The following is a 17082-nucleotide window of genomic DNA, read 5'->3' on the forward strand; positions in this document are numbered from 1 at the left end:
TTAGAACTAAAATCATAAAAACCCTAGAAGAAAACCTAGGCAATACCATTCAGGACATAGGCATGGGCAAGGACTTCATGACTAAAACACTAAAAGCAATGGCAACAAAAGCCAAAATAGACAAATGGGACCTAATTAAACTAAAGAGCTTCTGCATGGCAAAAGAAACTACCATCAGAGTGAACAGGCTACCTACAAAATAGGAGAAAATTTTTGCAATCTATCCATCTGACAAGGGGCTAATATCCAGAATACACAAAGAACTTAAATTTATAAGAAGAAAATAAACAATCCCATCAAAAACTGGGCAAAGGATTTAAACAGACACTTCTCAAAAGAAGACATTTATGTGGCCAACAGACACATGAAAAAATGCTCATCATCACTGGCCATCAGAGAAATGCAAATCAAAACCACAATGAGATACCATCTCACACCAGTTAGAATAGCGATCATTAAAAAGTCAGGGAACAACAGATTCTGGAAAGGATGTGGAGAAATAGGAATGCTTTTACACTGTTGGTGGGAATATAAAAAGTTCAACCATTGTGAAACACAGTGTGGCAATTTCTCAAGGATCTAGAACCAGAAATACCATTTGACCCAGTGATCTCATTACTGGGTATATACCCAAAGTATTATAAATCATGCTACTATAAAGACACATGCACACATATGTTTATTGTGGCACTATTCACAATAGCAAAGACTTGGAACCAACCCAAATGGCCATCAATAATAGACTGGATTAATAAAATGTGGCACATATACACCATGGAATACTATGCAGCCATAAAAAATGATGAGCTTGTGTCCTTTGCAGGGACATGGATGAAGCTGGAAACCATCATTCTCAGCAAACTATCACAAGGGCACAAAACCAAACATTGCATGTCCTCACTCATAGGTGGGAATTGAACAATGAGAACACTTGGACACAGGGCAGAGAATACCACACAACAGGACCTGTAGGGGGGTGGGAGGTTGGGGGAGGGATAGCCTAATGTAAATGACGAGTTGATGGGTGCAGCAAACCAACATGCTACACGTATACCTATGTAACAAATCTGCATGTTGTGCACATGTACCCTAGAACTTAAAGTATATATATATAAAAAGACCCACTTCTTTTTTTGTAAGGTGAGCTTCTGAAGGTGCAAATACCTCAGTGAAGCTAAAGCCCCTTTCATAGTCTACAGACATCCGGGCTAAGCTCCCTCTAGACCTATCCTTTCCCCAGATCTTCATGCAGAAAAGTGAAAGACTGGTCCGTGTGGAGATATGGAAGGAGGGCATCTCGCTTTCCAGCAAACATCAATCAGACACAGATGGGATGGAGCCAGAAGCCCTTTAAAGCTCTGGTGTAGAGAGAGAAAATAGAGACCCTCCCCCTTCAACCCCCATCATTTCTGAGGGCATCATTTTCTCCCTCTACTTGCCAAGACAGCTCTGAAAAGTTCTCATAGCACCGTTGCCCTCCTCTGGCTATATTGCAAATGGTTTCAGGAACTATACCAGTTAGGTTTCAGAAAGTTCTATGAAAAAACCTAGCATACAGTTCAGCCCTTTTCCTGTCTCATTCTCCTCATCAGATTAATACTTAAACGTCCCCTGGAAGGGGGAGAGTGGAAGGTCACAGACCTTTAAGCTGTGATCTATGACCTGAACTCCATCTCTCTCTTTTCCCAAACTCATCTCCCTATAAATTTTGTTTTGGGAAGTCCGAAACTGGGTGTCCTGTTTCCTAGCAAATATAAAACCACTTGAACGCAAGGATTGTGCCTTTCAGATGTAGTAATCCCTGATTGACCCAGCACAGCACTTTGCAGCAATACTTGTTGAACGGTGCCAGTTAGGTGTGTATTTTTTTTAACCAAGTGGTCCTATCATTCAACCAAATCTTAGGCTAACAAAAAATCCTTTTAAATGAACCAAAATGCCCAGTGTGGTCTAAAGTAAGAGACCTATTTCTTTTCCCCATGTCATTTTACAAATTAGAAATTTCACCTGCAATCTCAAATGTGTGCTTAAAATGCTTTATGCTATTGGAACTACTATTTTCCTTTTCATTTATCTGTTTATTCCTTTCTTCAAATACAAGATTTTTGCCCCTCTATTAAGTAAAACCCAGAGGTTGAGGTTGGCATTCAATTACCAGGACTGAACTTCAAGACTCGGCTCTTTGGGTAATAATCCACACCAGACTGGGCAGAGCCATCCCGCGTGCTGCAGCGAACCTTGGAGGTCCTGTTCTGATCCCCTCTGCGGATCACCTTGATGTTCAGAATTGCAATGGCATCTGGGCCTGCGGGTTCCCGGATTTGGTATGCAGCCTCTTCAAACTCAATGGTGGGGGCTAAGGAAACGTGATTAGGAAAACAAGAGCCAGTTAGAATAGCACAAAGGATTCAGACTTCCAGGAAAACACCTTATAATGACAAGAGGAAATTGTTCACATTAGTTAACAATATGAAGGCAAAATGGCTTGCAGTCATAAAACTCAATCAGTATTTACTGCTAAACAATGCTTTGGAAAAAGATATTTATTTGTGATTCTGCAGGAGTTATGTCTCACATGTTCCTTATTGAAAACAATATAATGGGTAGAATTATTTGTAGAGACTTTGAAATTCATGATGTCCAAGTTTCCGTCTTGGCACTACAGCTCACAGAATGTTTTAAAATTTGAACAGTTTATCAAGGGACTGAGACATAGTAGGCCCTAGATAAATACCTATCACATAAATCAACTTTTCATTCATGAGATATGAATTTCAAAGGTTTGTAATTTATCTCATTTACATGCTACTTAAATTTACCAAGTCCACCCCTCACGTCTGGTCCTTTGGACCCCCTCCTCTTAGTGCTCTCACCTCCCCATCCTCAGCTTTTCCTAATTTCCCATAAGCTATATAGGTAAGTATGGGTGCTTTCAGTGACTGGCTACAAGGATAATTCAGGAACACAAGATTTCCTAATGGAATCTTGTTGCTAGGAAATGATTAATAATATATTCAACCTGGGCAACATAGTGAGACCTCATCTCTACAGATAAATTAAAAAATTAGCCAGGCATGGTGGCACATGCCTGTGGTCGGAGCTACTCAGGACGTTGAGGTGGGAGAATCATTTGAGCCCTGGTTGTCGAGGCTACAGTGAGCCATAATTGCCCCACTGCACTCCAGCCTGGGCGGCAAAGCAAAACTCCATATCAAAAAAATAAATAAATAAATAAGATAATATATTGATTTTTACCAAAAAATTCAAATCATGCCTTCTTTTCTATTATATCTCATGGGGAAGGGTGGGGTGGTGGTAGAGAGTGATTAAAAGATGGAAAAATTGAGAGTAATAACTTTTATACCATTTTGAGTATATCATAGAAGATGGTAGAAATTTCTACTTTCTTTTGTTTGAGACAGAGTCTCACTCTGTCGCCCAGGCTGGAGTGCAGTGGCCAGATCTCAGCTCATTGCAAGCTCCGCCTCCCGGGTTCATGCCATTCTCCTGCGTCAGCCTCCCGAGTAGCTGGGACTACAGGCGCCCGCCACCACACCCGGCTAGTTTTTTGTATTTTTCGTAGAGATGGGGTTTCACTGTGTTAGCCAAGATGGTCTCGATTCCTGACCTCGTGATCCGCCCGTCTCGGCCTCCCAAAGTGCTGGGATTACAGGTGTGAGCCACCGCACCTGGCTAGAAAGTTCTACTTTTTATATTTATTTTCCTTTCTTTCCCTCTCGGAAAGTCAAATCTTTCTTACTGTAGAAGATAAGCCTCATTTGAGGTTTTATAGTTTTTAATAAGAATGCTCTTGGCCGGGCGCGGTGGCTCAAGCCTGTATGCCCAGCACTTCGGGAGGCCGAGGCGGGTGGATCACGAGGTCAGGAGATCGGAGGACCATCCTGGACTAAACACGGGTGAAACCCCCGTCTTTACTAAAAAAATACAAAAAACTAGCCGGCAGCTGGCGGCGGCCTGTAGTCCCCAAGCTACTCCGGAGGCTGAGGCAGGAGAATGGCGTGAACCTCTGTGTGATTGCGGGAGCTTGCAGTGAGCTGAGATCCAGCCACTGCATCCAGCCAGGGCGGCAGAGCGAGACTCCGTCTCAAAAAAAAAAAAAAAAAAAAAAAAAAGAATGCTCTTTGAAACCTAGGAGGATCACTACAGCACAGCATAAATCTTCTTTTTTCTTTTTTTTTTTTTTTGACGGAGTCTCGCTCTGTAGCCCAGGCTGGAGTGCAGTGGCACCATCTCGCCTCACTGCAAGCTCCGCCTCCCGGGTTCACGCCATTCTCCTGCCTCAGCCTCCCGAGTAGCTGGGACTACAGGCGCCCGCCATCTCGCCCGGCTAGTTTTTTGTATTTTTTAGTAGAGACGGGGTTTCACCGTGTTAGCCAGGATGGTCTCGATCTCCTGACCTCGTGATCCACCCGCCTCGGCCTCCCAAAGTGCTGGGATTACAGGCTTGAGCCACCGCGCCGGGCCAAATCTTCTTTTTTCTTTGAGACAGGAGTTTCCTTCTTGTTGCCCACGCTGGAGTGCAATGGCCTGATCTCGGCTCACCGCAACTTCCGCCTCCCGGGTTTGAGCGATTCTCCTGCCTCAGCCTCCTGAGTAGCTGGGATTACAGGTGCATGCCACCACGCCTGGCTAATTCTGTATTTTTAGTAGAGACAGGGTTTCTCCATGCTGGTCAGACTGGTCTTGAACTCCCGACCTCAGGTGATCCACCTGCCTTGGCCTCCCAAAGTGCTGGGATTACAGGCGTGAGCCACTGCACCTGGCCTTTTTTAAAATTATACTTTAAGTTCTGGGATAAATGTGCAGAACATGGGATGTGCAGAACATGCAGGTTTGTTACAAGCCACACGTGCCATCAACCTGTCACCTACATTAAGTATTTCTCCTAATGCTATCCCTCCCCTAGCTCCCCATCCCCCTCCCTGTGTCCATGTGTTCTCATTGTTCATCTCCCACTTAGGAGAGAGAACATGCAGTGTTTGGTTGTCTGTTCTTGTGTTAGTTGCAGCAGAGTATAAATCTTATTTCCCTGAGCCTCAATGATGGGTTTTCTGTGTACGTGGGAGAGGTTCACTTTGGGATCTGAACTTGAGTCTCCCGGAGTCAAGGACTAATTCAACTTCAAGACTAGAGTTTCTTATTTTATCCAATGTCCAAGTTAGTTACTGATTTTTAACTAGGAACCCTAAGAGCCACTGAGACTCTTAGGGTAGTTAGTGATACTTAAGAGTATAGATTCTAGAATCAGACAGAATGAAGTTCACACCCAGGTTTGCTGTTTGCAGCTGTGTAACTAAGAGTGCAAATTATACAGCTTTGCTGAGGTTCAGTTTCTTTATTCAAAATATGGAAATAATAGTGCCCACCTCAAGAAATTCCTGCCACTATTAAATAAGATAATAAAATATGCTTAGCATAGTTCTTGGTATGCAGTATTCAATAAAAACAGCTACCACTATTTGTAATACGATTATCCATTCACTCATTACAATATCTTTCTTAGTGAAACAATTATGTCCCAGTTTGAAACAGGTTTTGTCTTCCTTGGTGACTGGGTCATTCTTGGCTAACACTTGACTATAGAGCTTAAGGATTTTTTTAGGTTAGTAGGCCAAATCAATTAGAGAGAAGAAAACTGAAAAATTAGACTTTTCCAGGAAGGTGGTAGTGTTTTAAATCAGTTCATTGGATTCTACTGTTTCCAACTGTATTTCCAGTCCTGCTCCTGAACTGCAGTGACTTAAATGGTTTTTATTTTCTGTCTTAGCATTTCTGTCTCAGCTTTTAACCACAATCATTCTGTATCTCCTAGCACTGTGGTAGGGAATAATGATAGTAAAAATACCTATGAATTTTTTTGGACCTCTGTAGAGGGAGATCATTTGCTATCAACATTTTATATAAATATTCAGAGAATGTTATCAGTAGGCATTCTTAAAGCACTTTTATTTTTCAAAACACTAATAATTAGTTAAACGTCAGTTTATGTTCCCTCAACCTAAGAGTAACTAAAGATAATTTCTTCTGTTACCATCTTCATCATTGGATATGGTGATGGTGGCCATGTTATTCTTTCCAATTCTAGCTCCACTCCAGTGGTTTCCAAGAGGAAGCCCAAGGTAGATCCTGAACTGTTCCTCTGGCTCAAACATGGAGTCATCGTGGATATAGACCGTACAGTTCTTCACCTAGAGCCAATGGGACAAGACAGATTAAAATTTGCGGCAAGATATCAGTGACTTGCTTGGTTTTCCCAGAAAATTATTTTCTTCTTTATTGCATCAAAAGTCAACACAATTTCAAAAGGATCCAGTTTCATTCATAAAACAAAATGTTCAAATTTAACAGTTCATGCTTCAGAGGGACCTACCTATATGTGTAGACTTGTATTAGAACATGCCAAGTCATTTTTAATTACTGGCAATGAATTATGAAAAACAAGATCAACAAAACAACCCACTAAAAGCATATGTAGAACATCTGTGTGCTTTCCCACATTTCTTCTGGGCTGCTTAATACATTTTCACATATTAAAATAGGTAGATTTCTGATGACGGGGGTTTAACATACTGATTAAACTTTCTGGAGAGCTAAGTAACACTTCTTTTCCTTTGTAAAAATTGAAGCCTTATAAGGAAATCAGAAAGGCTTTGTGTTAGGCTAAAGATACCTTTAAATGCTAAAGAATTTTCAAATCTGCTGCCAAATAATATCTCATCTGAAAACTGCTGAGTACAGAAAGTCTGAGACCACAATCCAAATCCCTGTTTGATGGAAAAAAAAAACAAGTGTTTCTCAACAGAATATTCCCTACTGAGGATTGTATTTTTGAGAAAATGTAAAATATGGTCACAACATTTCAGATAACACAGCAGCCTCGATGGTAGAGTCATGTGATGCGAAGGAGGATATTTTCAGTTGGATCATTTTAAATTCACTATTCTAACATGTTGCAAAGGATATATGAGTAGAGAGAAGTTTCACTCTCACATTTCCTAAGTCACACTAAATGGTGAGAGAATATCCCTGTGAACATTTATATGTGACTTGCTAACCTGATTTTAAGTCCCTGAAGAATGTTTTCTTTTTGTCTACCACATCTTTTGTATAAGAGTTCCTTATAGAAAGCATGAAGTTAACAGTGACTCTTTAGATCTTAAAAAAAAAGTTAGTGAATGACGAGTTTCAAAGCATATGCTTAGCAAGCAAAATAGTAATAATAATAATAATAATAAAGCTTCTGAAATGTGCTTAAGAATAATGATAGATTGTTGTGTGGGTTACACAGATTACTAGACTGTATTTTCTTTATAATTTTATTAAATTAAAAACTACTTCTTGGATAAGCAGAGGATTCTCTTTTGAACTGAAAACAAATACAGACATGTAGACTCAAATCTGAAGATGGTATCTATAGTATATTCATGTGTTTTAAACACATTTCAACCTGTCACCAGTAAAATTCCCATAAAATATATAACTAAGACAGGTTTTTATGAGTCGTAAATGTGTAAATGTCATGAGTGCTCCAAAGAAGGAAGCTATCACTTTTATTTTTGTAGTAATGATGAACAGAGGAAGAATCTAGGGTGATCTGTGATGGGTATGTTTTATGCTAAACTTCAAAAGGACTAATCATGAGGCAAAAACTGGATACATTTGATTATTTCAAAATTGAAGACTTCTGATCAACTAAGAACACCATAGTCAAAGGTAATAAATAAGTGAGAGAAAAACAAAAGGTGTTATTAATACCTCAAATGTCTAAAACTGGCAAGGAATTAATATTTGGGAAATATAAGAAAGTACTACAAATCAGTGAGTAAAAGATAATACAATAAAATAAGAAACAAAGGATAAAAATAAGCTTATATGCTTATTGGAAACCCAATAAGCTAACAAGCATATAAGGGTTAGTACTTAGAGAATTACAAATTAAAATGAGATATAATGTTATGCATATTAAATTAGCAAAAATTCAAGATAAGTAAAGCTACATTTTGAAGAGAATATAGGGTTATAACAACCCTCATGCACTTCTAGTGACATTCTGGAAAGTATTCCAACACAAGGTTTTCAAATTAAGTATATGCATGTCCTGAGGTTTATAATTTTGCTCCTGATTATATATCCAAGAAAATTCTCATTCAAGTCTGTAAGTGGACACGTATGAGGATGTGCACTGAAGCACTATTTGTGATGACAGGTGTCAGGAAGCTGGTGGGTGTGATCACTGAGATTCCTCACTGTCTTTTGCTAAGAGTGTATGGGTAAAATATAACAGACACATGCTGATAAATATTTGTCCCTTCCATATCTCCTATTGAAATTTGATCCCCAATTATTGGAAGTGGGGCCTGGTGGAAGATGTTTGGGTGATAGGGACAGTTCTCTTATGAATGGCTTGGTGCCATTCTCACAGGGTTGAGTGAATTCTCTTAATTCCCATGAGATATGGTAGTTAATAAGAGTCTGACCCTTCCCTACCCTCTCTCTTTTCTCCTCTCTCGCCATGTGATGATGTCTGCTCCCCTTCCTCTTCTGCCATGAGTGGTAGCTTCCTGAAGCCCTCACCAGAAGTAGATGCTGGCACCATGTTTCTTGTATAGCCTGCAGAACTGTGAGCCAAATAAACCCCTTTTCTTTATGAACTACCCAGCCTCAGGTATTCCTTTATAGCAATGCAAATGGACTAAAACATATACCATAAAATATCATGCAACAGTTAGAAGCAACCGATTACATGTACACCTAAACAACATAGACAGATCTCAAAATATCGCTGAGTAGAAACAGTAAAAGATGAAAAAAGAGGACAATAGCAATTTTAGAAATTAAAACTGTATACATAAAACAATAAGCATTTCTTAAGAAGAAATACAGGTTAACAGATACATATTAAACACAGTAGATTGATGAGCAGGGAAAAGAATGTGGCTGGAGAGTGGAGGTAAAATAAAATGAATAAAAAAAAAACAAAAGTAAGAGAAGGGCTTAGTATTGACCAATGAGGATATGTGCCTTGAACCAAGGGATACAATTGACTCAATCATCTGAAACTAAGATTTTAAAATGGGGAAAATGTGATTCTGATTCAATACACAGTTTTGACATACACTGAGGTTGTAAGCTTTAATTCTGGTGCAGCCATGTTTGCTAGTGAGTTTTTTTTTTTGTTGTTGTTGTTATTATACTTTAAGTTCTGGGATACATGTGCAGAACATGCAGGTTTGTTACATAGGTATACATGCGCCATAGTGGTTTGCTGCACCCATCAACCCATCATCTAAATTAGGTATTCCTCCTAATGCTATCCCTCCCCTAACTCCCCACCACCCAGACAGGCCCTGGTGTGTGATGTTCCCCTCCCTGGGTCCATGTGTTCCCATTGTTTAACTCCCACTTATGAGTCAGAATATGCGGTGTTTGGTTTTCTGTTCCTGTGTTAGTTTGCTGAGAATGATGGTTTCCAGCTTCATCCGTGTCCCTGGAAAGGGCATGAACTCATCTTTTTCTTTGTTATAGCTGCATAGCACTCCATGGTGTATGTATGGCACAGTTTCTTTATCCAGTCTATCATTGATGGGCATTTGGGTTGGTTTACAGTCTTTGCTATTGTTAACAGTGCTGCAATAAACATACGTGTGCATGTGTCTTTACAGTAGAAAATTTTAATTTTTTTTTTTTTTTTTTTTTTTTTTGAGACGGAGTCTCGCTCTGTCACCCAGGCTGGAGTGCTGTGGCCGGATCTCAGCTCACTGCAAGCTCCGCCTCCCGGGTTCACGCCATTCTCCTGTCTCAGCCTCCCGGGTAGCTGGGACTACAGGCGCCGCCACGTTGCCCGGCTAGTTTTTTGTAGTTTTAGTAGAGACGGGGTTTCACCGTGTTAGCCAGGATGGTCTCGATCTCCTGACCTCGTGATCCGCCCGACTCGGCCTCCCAAAGTGCTGGGATTACAGGCTTGAGCCACCGCGCCCGGCCTAGATTTATAATTCTTTGGGTATATACCCAATAATGGGATTGCTGGGCCAAATCATATTTCTGGTTCTAGATCCTTGAGGAATTACCACCCTGTCTTCCACAATGGTTGAACTAATTTATACTCCCACCAACAACGTAAAAGCGTTCCTGTTTCTCCACATCCTCTCCAGAATCTGTTGTTTCCTGACTTTTTAATGATCGCTATTCTAACTGGCAAGAGATGGTATCTCATTGTGGTTTTGATTTGCATTTCTCTAATGACCAGTGATGATGAGCTTTTTTTTTCATTTGTTGGCCACATAAATGTTTTCTTTTGAGAAGTATCTGTTCATATCCTTTGTCTACTTTTTGATGGGGTTGTTTTTTCCTTGTAAATTTGTTTAAGTTTCTTGCAGATTCTGGATATTAGCCCTTTGTCAGATGGAGAGATTGCAAAAATTTTCTCCCATTCTGTAGGTTTCCTGTTCACTCTGATGATAGTTTCTTTTGCTGTGTAGAAGCTCTTTAGTTCAATTAGATCCCATTTGTCAATTTTGGCTTTTGTTGCCATTGTTTTTGGTGTTTTAGTCATGAAGTCCTTGCCCATGCCTATGTCCTGAATGGTATTGCCTAGGTTTTCTTCTAGGGTTTTTATGGTTTTAGGTCTTACGTTTAAGTCTTCAATCCATCTTGAGTTAATTTTTGTATAAGGTGTAAGGAAGGGGTCCAGTTTCAGTTTTCTGCATATGGCTAGCCAGTTTCCCCAACACTATTAAGTAGGGAATCCTTTCCCCATTGCTTGTTTTCATCAGGTTTGTCAAAGATCAGATGGTTGTAGATGTGTGGCATTATTTCTGAAACCTCTGTTCTGTTCCATTGGTCTATATCTCTGTTTTGGTACCAGTACCATGCTGTTTCGGTTACTATACACTTGTAGTATAGTTTGAAGTCAGGTAGTGTGATGCCTCTAGCTTTGCTCTTTTTGCTTGAGATTGTCTTGGCTATATGGGCTCTTTTATGGTTCCATATGAAATCTAAAGTAGTTTTTTCTAATTCTGTGAAGAATGTCAATGGTAGCTTGATGGGGATAGCAAGGAATCTATAAATTACTTTGTGCAGTATGGCTATTTTCATGATATTGATTCTTCCTATCCATGAGCATGGAATATTTTTCCATTTGTTTGTGTCCTCTCTTATTTCCTTGAGCAGTGGTTTGTAGTTCTCCTTGAAGAGGTCCTTCATGTCCCTTGTAAGATGTATTCTTAGGTATTTTATTCTCTTTGTAGCAATTGTGAATGGGAGTTCACTCATGATTTGCCTCTCTGTTTGTCTGTTATTGTTGTAAAGGAATGTTTGTGGTTTTTGCACATTGATTTTGTATCCTGAGATTTTACTGAAGTTGCTTATCAGCTTAAGGAGATTTTGTGCTGAGACAATGGGGTTTTCTAAATATACAATCATGTCATCTGCAAAAAGAGACAATTTGACTTCCTCTCTTCCTATTTGAATACAGTTTATTTCTTTCTCTTGCCTGATTGCCCTGGCCAGAACATTTAATACTATGTTGAATAGGAGTGGTGAGAGAGTGCATCCTTGTCTTGTGCAGATTTTCAAAGGGAATGCTTCCAGCTTTTGCCCATTCAATATGATATTGGCTGTGGGTTTGTCATAAATAGCTCTTATTATTTTGAGATATGTTCCATCAATACCTAGTTTATTGAGAGTTTTTATCCTGAAGTTGTTGAATTTTGTCGAAGGCCTTTTCTGCATCTACTGAGATAATCCTGTGGGTTTTGTCATTGGTTCTGTTTATGTGATGGATTATGTTTATTGATTTGCATACATCAAACCAGCCTTGCATCCCAGGGAAGGAGCTAACTTGATCACGTGGGTAAGCTTTTTGATGTGCTGCTGGTTTCGGTTTGCCAGTATTTTATTGAGGATTTTTGCATCGATGTTCATCAGGGATGTTGGCCTGAAATTTTTTTTGCTGTGTTTCTGCCACATTTAGGTATCAGGATGATGCTGGCCTCATAAAATGAGTTAGGAAGGTGTCCCTCTTTTTCTATTGTTTGGAATAGTTTCAGAAGTAATGGTACCAGTTCCTCTGTGTACCTCTAGTAGAATTCAGCTGTGAATCTGTCTGGTCCTGGGCTTTTTTTGGTTGGTAGTCTATTAATTACTGCCTCAATTTCAGAACTTGTTACTGGTCTATTCAGGGATTCAACTTCTTCCTGGTTTAGTCTTGAGAGGGTGTATGTGTCCAGGCATTTATCCATTTCTTCTAGATTTTCTAGTTTATTTGTGTAGAGGTGTTTATAGTATTCTCTGATGGTAGTTTGTATTTCTGTGGGATCAGTGGTGATATCCCCTTTATCAATTTTTATTGTGTCTATTTGATTATTCTCTCTTTTCTTCTTTATTAGTCTGGCTAATGGTCTGTCTATTTTGTTAATCTTTTTTAAAAAAACTAGCTCCTGGATTCATTTTTTTTTTTTTTGAAGGGTTTTTTATGTCTCTATCTCCTTCAGTTCTGTTCTGTTCTGATCCTAGTTATTTCTTGTTGTTTGCTAGCTTTTGAATTTGTTTGCTCTTGCTTCTTGAGTTCTTTTTAATTGTGATGTTAGGGTGTCGATTTTAGATCTTTCCCACTTTCTCCTGTGGGCATTCAGTGCTATAAATTTCCCTCTAAACATGGCTTTAGCTGTGTTCCAGGAATTCTGTTATGTTGTATTTGTTCTCATGGGTTTCAAAGAACTTATTTATTTCTGCCTTAATTTCGTTATTTACCCAGTAGTCATTCAGGAGCAGGTTGTTCAGTTTCCATGTAGTTGTGTGGTTTTGAGTGAGTTTCTTAATCTTGTGTTCCAGTTTGATTTCACTGTGGTCTGAGAGACTGTTATGATTTCTGTTCTTTTGCATTTGCTGAGGAGTGTTTTACTTCCAATTATGTGGTCAACTTTAGAATAAGTGCAACGTGGTGCTGAGAAGAATGTATATTCTGTTGATTTGGGGTGGAAAGTTCTGTAGATATCTATTAGGTCTGCTTCATCCAGAGCTGAGTTCAAGTTCTGAATACTGAATATCCTTGTTAATTTTCTGTCTCATTGATCTAATATTGACAGAATTAGATCAATGTGTTAAAGTCTCCCACTATTATTGTGTTGGCATTTACATCTCTTTGTAGGTCTCTAAGAAGTTGCTTTATGAATCTGGATGATCCTGTATTGGGTGCATATATATTTAGGAAAGTTAGCTCTTGTTGTTGCATTGATCCCTTTACCATTACGTAATGGCCTTCTTTGTCTTTTTTTATCTTTGCTGGTTTAAAGTCTGTTTTATCAGAGAGTAGGATTGCAGCCCCTGCTTTTTTTTGCTTTCCATTGGCTTTAGTAGTGAGTTTCTAGGTGCATATGCATGAGATTTCATGTACATTGTCAAGAGAATACTCTGCTGACTTGAATTTGCTCAACATCTGCCTATTTGGTCCTATACTGGGATGTATGTTTCCCTGGGACAGGGGTCCAGGTAGAGGGCTGTCCCTTGCTCTCAAAGTAACATTAGTGGAGTATATTCATCTCTAACATAGTTTGAGATTAAGAGGTGGTAATAAGAGCAGAACTCATTTGATTCTGTTAAGTTCCAGATATGTTACACATTGGCTAAACTTCTCAGCTCAACCAATGATATGTGTATTTGATTGTAAGTGGGAGCCAAAGAAGGAATAGATGACATCATTAAAAATATTATCAATTATGGATGACCCTTGAATGACACAGGTTTGAATTGTGTTGGTGCACTTAGATATGGATTTTTTTCCATCTCTCTACTCCTGAGACAGACCCTCCTCTCCCTCCTTCTCTTCAGCTTATTCAATATGAAGACAATGAGAACGAAGACAATGAGGATGAAGACCTTTATGATAATCCACTATTCCACTAATTGAATGGTAAATATATTTTCTCTTCCTAATATTCTCTTCTTAATAACATTTTTGTCTAGTTTATGTTGTTGTGAGAACGTAGTATATGATACATATGACACATAAAAATGTGATAATCAACTATTTATTTATTGGTAGGGATTTCAGTCAACAGTAGGTTATTAGTAGTTAAGTTTTGTGCGAGTCAAAAGTTATACAGAAATTTTCAACTATGTGGGGAGTTGGCACCCTTGCCCCCTGCGTTGTTCAAGGGTCAACCATAGTATGAAAATTCGGAGAATTTTTGGGATTTATATAAATGACTTCATTACAGACAAATAAAGACAAGAAGAGAATCCCATCTTTCAGCCACCAGCAATCCACTTACTTTGTCCCCTTTCAGAAACGTAATCCGTGAAGAGTCTGCATTTTGTCTCTCCTCAAAGTCCTCCATGACCTGAGCAGAATAGCTCTGAGTATAGCACCTCACTGATGACTCATAGCTCAGGTCTCCGCTCCGAGTAATAGGGACATGCAGGACACCCTCCTTCTCCTTCACTAGGAGCAAATCCTTGGCAAACTGCATGCTGGGCACTGGGTGGGCAGACAGAAAGACAAAGTCACCGTTCGTGTAAGACAGGGAAGCAGTGGCCATGGTCCTTGTCAGCCTTCAGCAGCTACTTTGGCAGGTGAGCTCCACCAAAGCCCAAGGTAGGCTGATAAATCACAGGTGGTAAGCAGATTCCAAAGCATGGTTGTTGCTCTCAGGACAAGGGAACTGCTTCTACTATAAGTGTGCATCCAATGAAATAGAACAGATCAGTTTTGTACCTATCTTTGTACAACTTCAAAATGCAGTTACCATCTCAAATATGAGCAGGTAATGCAAGTCAATAAATGGGATAATTGTAAGAAAAATTTTGATGGTGTAAGAAAAATTTTGATTGTTACTTGGGTACTCAAAAGACTTCACTGTCCTCCTAGGGCTACAGTAAGGAAAACAGCAGTGCAAGTCTGGTGCTAAATGGCCACTCACATTGGTCTTGGGGCCACAGAGATAATAGGGAAGAGGGGGACATGAGTGTAAAGGAAAGAGCAGGCCATGTTTGAAAAGCTCCACTCTTTTGTTGTCAGATCTTATTTCCAAATGAAGTCAGAGATGTGGATTTTTATGACATAGCTCCTAAATTCAAAAATAGCAAACAAATAAAATAGTGAAAAGAAATTTTGTATAAGCCAAAACTGTTTGGGACAAACAAAGCATGTCCATAGACTAAATTTCAGCCTCCCGAGTAGCTGGGACTACAGGCACGCACTAGATGCCTCTTCTTTTATAACTCAAATCCTCCTTTGACTTAAGGATGAGACCACAGTCAAATCATCGTTAAAAACAAGGACTTAGGAGGAAACAGACCTGAATTTCCATCCCAGCCCTTCTACTTACCAGTTGTGTGACACAGGGCAAGTTACTTAGACTTTCCAAACTTTGGAATATTTTTCATATATACATTGGAAATACTAATATCTAATATAGAATTATTGGTAGAATTGAATTTAATGAGATAATAAATGCATAGTACTCAATATAGTATCTGGTTTATAGCGAGAACTCAAAGTTTGGTAGGAATTAACATATTATGGTTTCTATTTTCTTCCTAACTCCAGAATTCTCAATATGAAGAATCATTTTTTTTCCCTACTATGCCTACTGTAATGCTCTGTATTAAGGCATTTGCCCTTCTGAGGTTAACATTTTGTTGACTGCTGGTTATTAATTTATTCATGAATAAGGCAAAGAATCATATGTGAAAGCCTCCTGGGTCAGAATTAGTCTTTGGGTTAGCTGTAATCACCAATTTCCTGTCTGCCTCCTGGAAAACACCCCACCAATCCAGAAAGGAAGGAAAGGTGTGTGTTTGGGGACTGGGGGAGGTGGGGGAATGAGAGGAGAGGTGATAAGCACCCAAGCATTCTCCAAGTCAATGTATAGAAAACTCTCTGTGACTCCAGAACTGTTGGTCCCGGAAAAATAAAACCATCCCATCACATGAACTAAGCTTAATAGTTACTAATCATTGCTAAGTGAAAAGTCAGATGATACCGCTTAAAAGAACACTATACCTAAAGGAAAATTAACAACTTTAGGCCTAACCAGTTAGGGCTCTGTAACTTAGTGAAATGGCCTGTGCAGTTTTTAAAAGGTGGATGCCAATGACACCGCCCAGCATAGGAGGACAAGAAGGAAGCTTGTTGCCAGGGAAAAAGCAACACAAGCAGGGAAGCTTTTCCTCTCCCAGCAGACATCTGAAGCTTCAGATTGTTTTCTCTTGCTCGCCTGACAGGCCTCAAGTCAGATGAGAAAGTTAAAGGCTGAAGTGGTTATGTTTAGGTTTGGTCATGCATTAATCAACTGCAAATTCATCTTGAGCTATAAAATACTATTTTTTTCCTTTTTAATGAGACATTCACTCTCACTTCTATCCCTGTCTGCCAAAAAAAAAAAAAAAAAGCAAGGAGCGAGAGAGAAAAAGAAAAGGAAGTGGACACGTCTTCTAATTACCTGCCCAGAAATAATCCCTCCCTTTAAGAAGACCCCAGACCAGTGGGAGACTGAGGCAAGAGACATATACAACAAGGGGAGTTTCAGGAAGAGATTTAGCACAGGGGATTTATGTTGTAAGTCAGGCATTGTGTTAAAGGTTTTCATACATATTATTTAATGTTATTCTGTCAGCAACCCCACAAGGCAGTATAATCCTCAGGAAGTGATAGCACTGGCTCTGAGAATCAACTTCCTCTGACTGCAGGGCCCCTCTTTTTCCACACTGATGGGCTGCATCAATATGAAATGGAGGTTACCTGCTGATGGTGTTGTGGGCTCACATTGGGTATAATGCATTTTGTGTCAGCACTGCTCATAGAACACTTATTGTGCATGGCCAAGCTACAGTTATCTTTTTATTTATGGAAGTCTTGGATCCTAAAATAGATTATGGGACTCTGCTCTCCACTACTCTGTAGCCCATACCATGTTGATCACCAGTGCTAGGTATAGAAAATGTCCTATAAACACTGTTACCTCACTAATCTTCTTAGTAACTGATAAAGTGAATGTAAATGCCAGTACCTGGAATGCAATAGCCTCTTTACTGGCAATAGTTAAGTCAGACATTTAGGAT

The 17082-nt window shown here is 39.5% G+C and overlaps 1 protein-coding gene across 1 annotated transcript in view; it reads right to left on the minus strand.

The window, feature by feature from the left end:
• The window catches only part of FRAS1 (Fraser extracellular matrix complex subunit 1), a 483930-nt gene that overhangs the window by 46018 nt on the left and 420830 nt on the right, over nt 1-17082 (minus strand). The window contains exons 58-60 of the mRNA XM_017876598.1: nt 14292-14497; nt 6053-6209; nt 2156-2356 (exon numbers count right to left, since the gene is read on the minus strand). Coding sequence (XP_017732087.1) covers nt 2156-2356; nt 6053-6209; nt 14292-14497 — 564 coding nt within the window. The remainder of the gene's footprint in view (nt 1-2155; nt 2357-6052; nt 6210-14291; nt 14498-17082) is intronic.

This window comes from Rhinopithecus bieti, unplaced genomic scaffold (genome assembly GCF_001698545.2).
Source record: "Rhinopithecus bieti isolate Rb0 unplaced genomic scaffold, ASM169854v2 scaffold_8675, whole genome shotgun sequence".
NCBI classification, from domain to species: domain Eukaryota; kingdom Metazoa; phylum Chordata; class Mammalia; order Primates; family Cercopithecidae; genus Rhinopithecus; species Rhinopithecus bieti.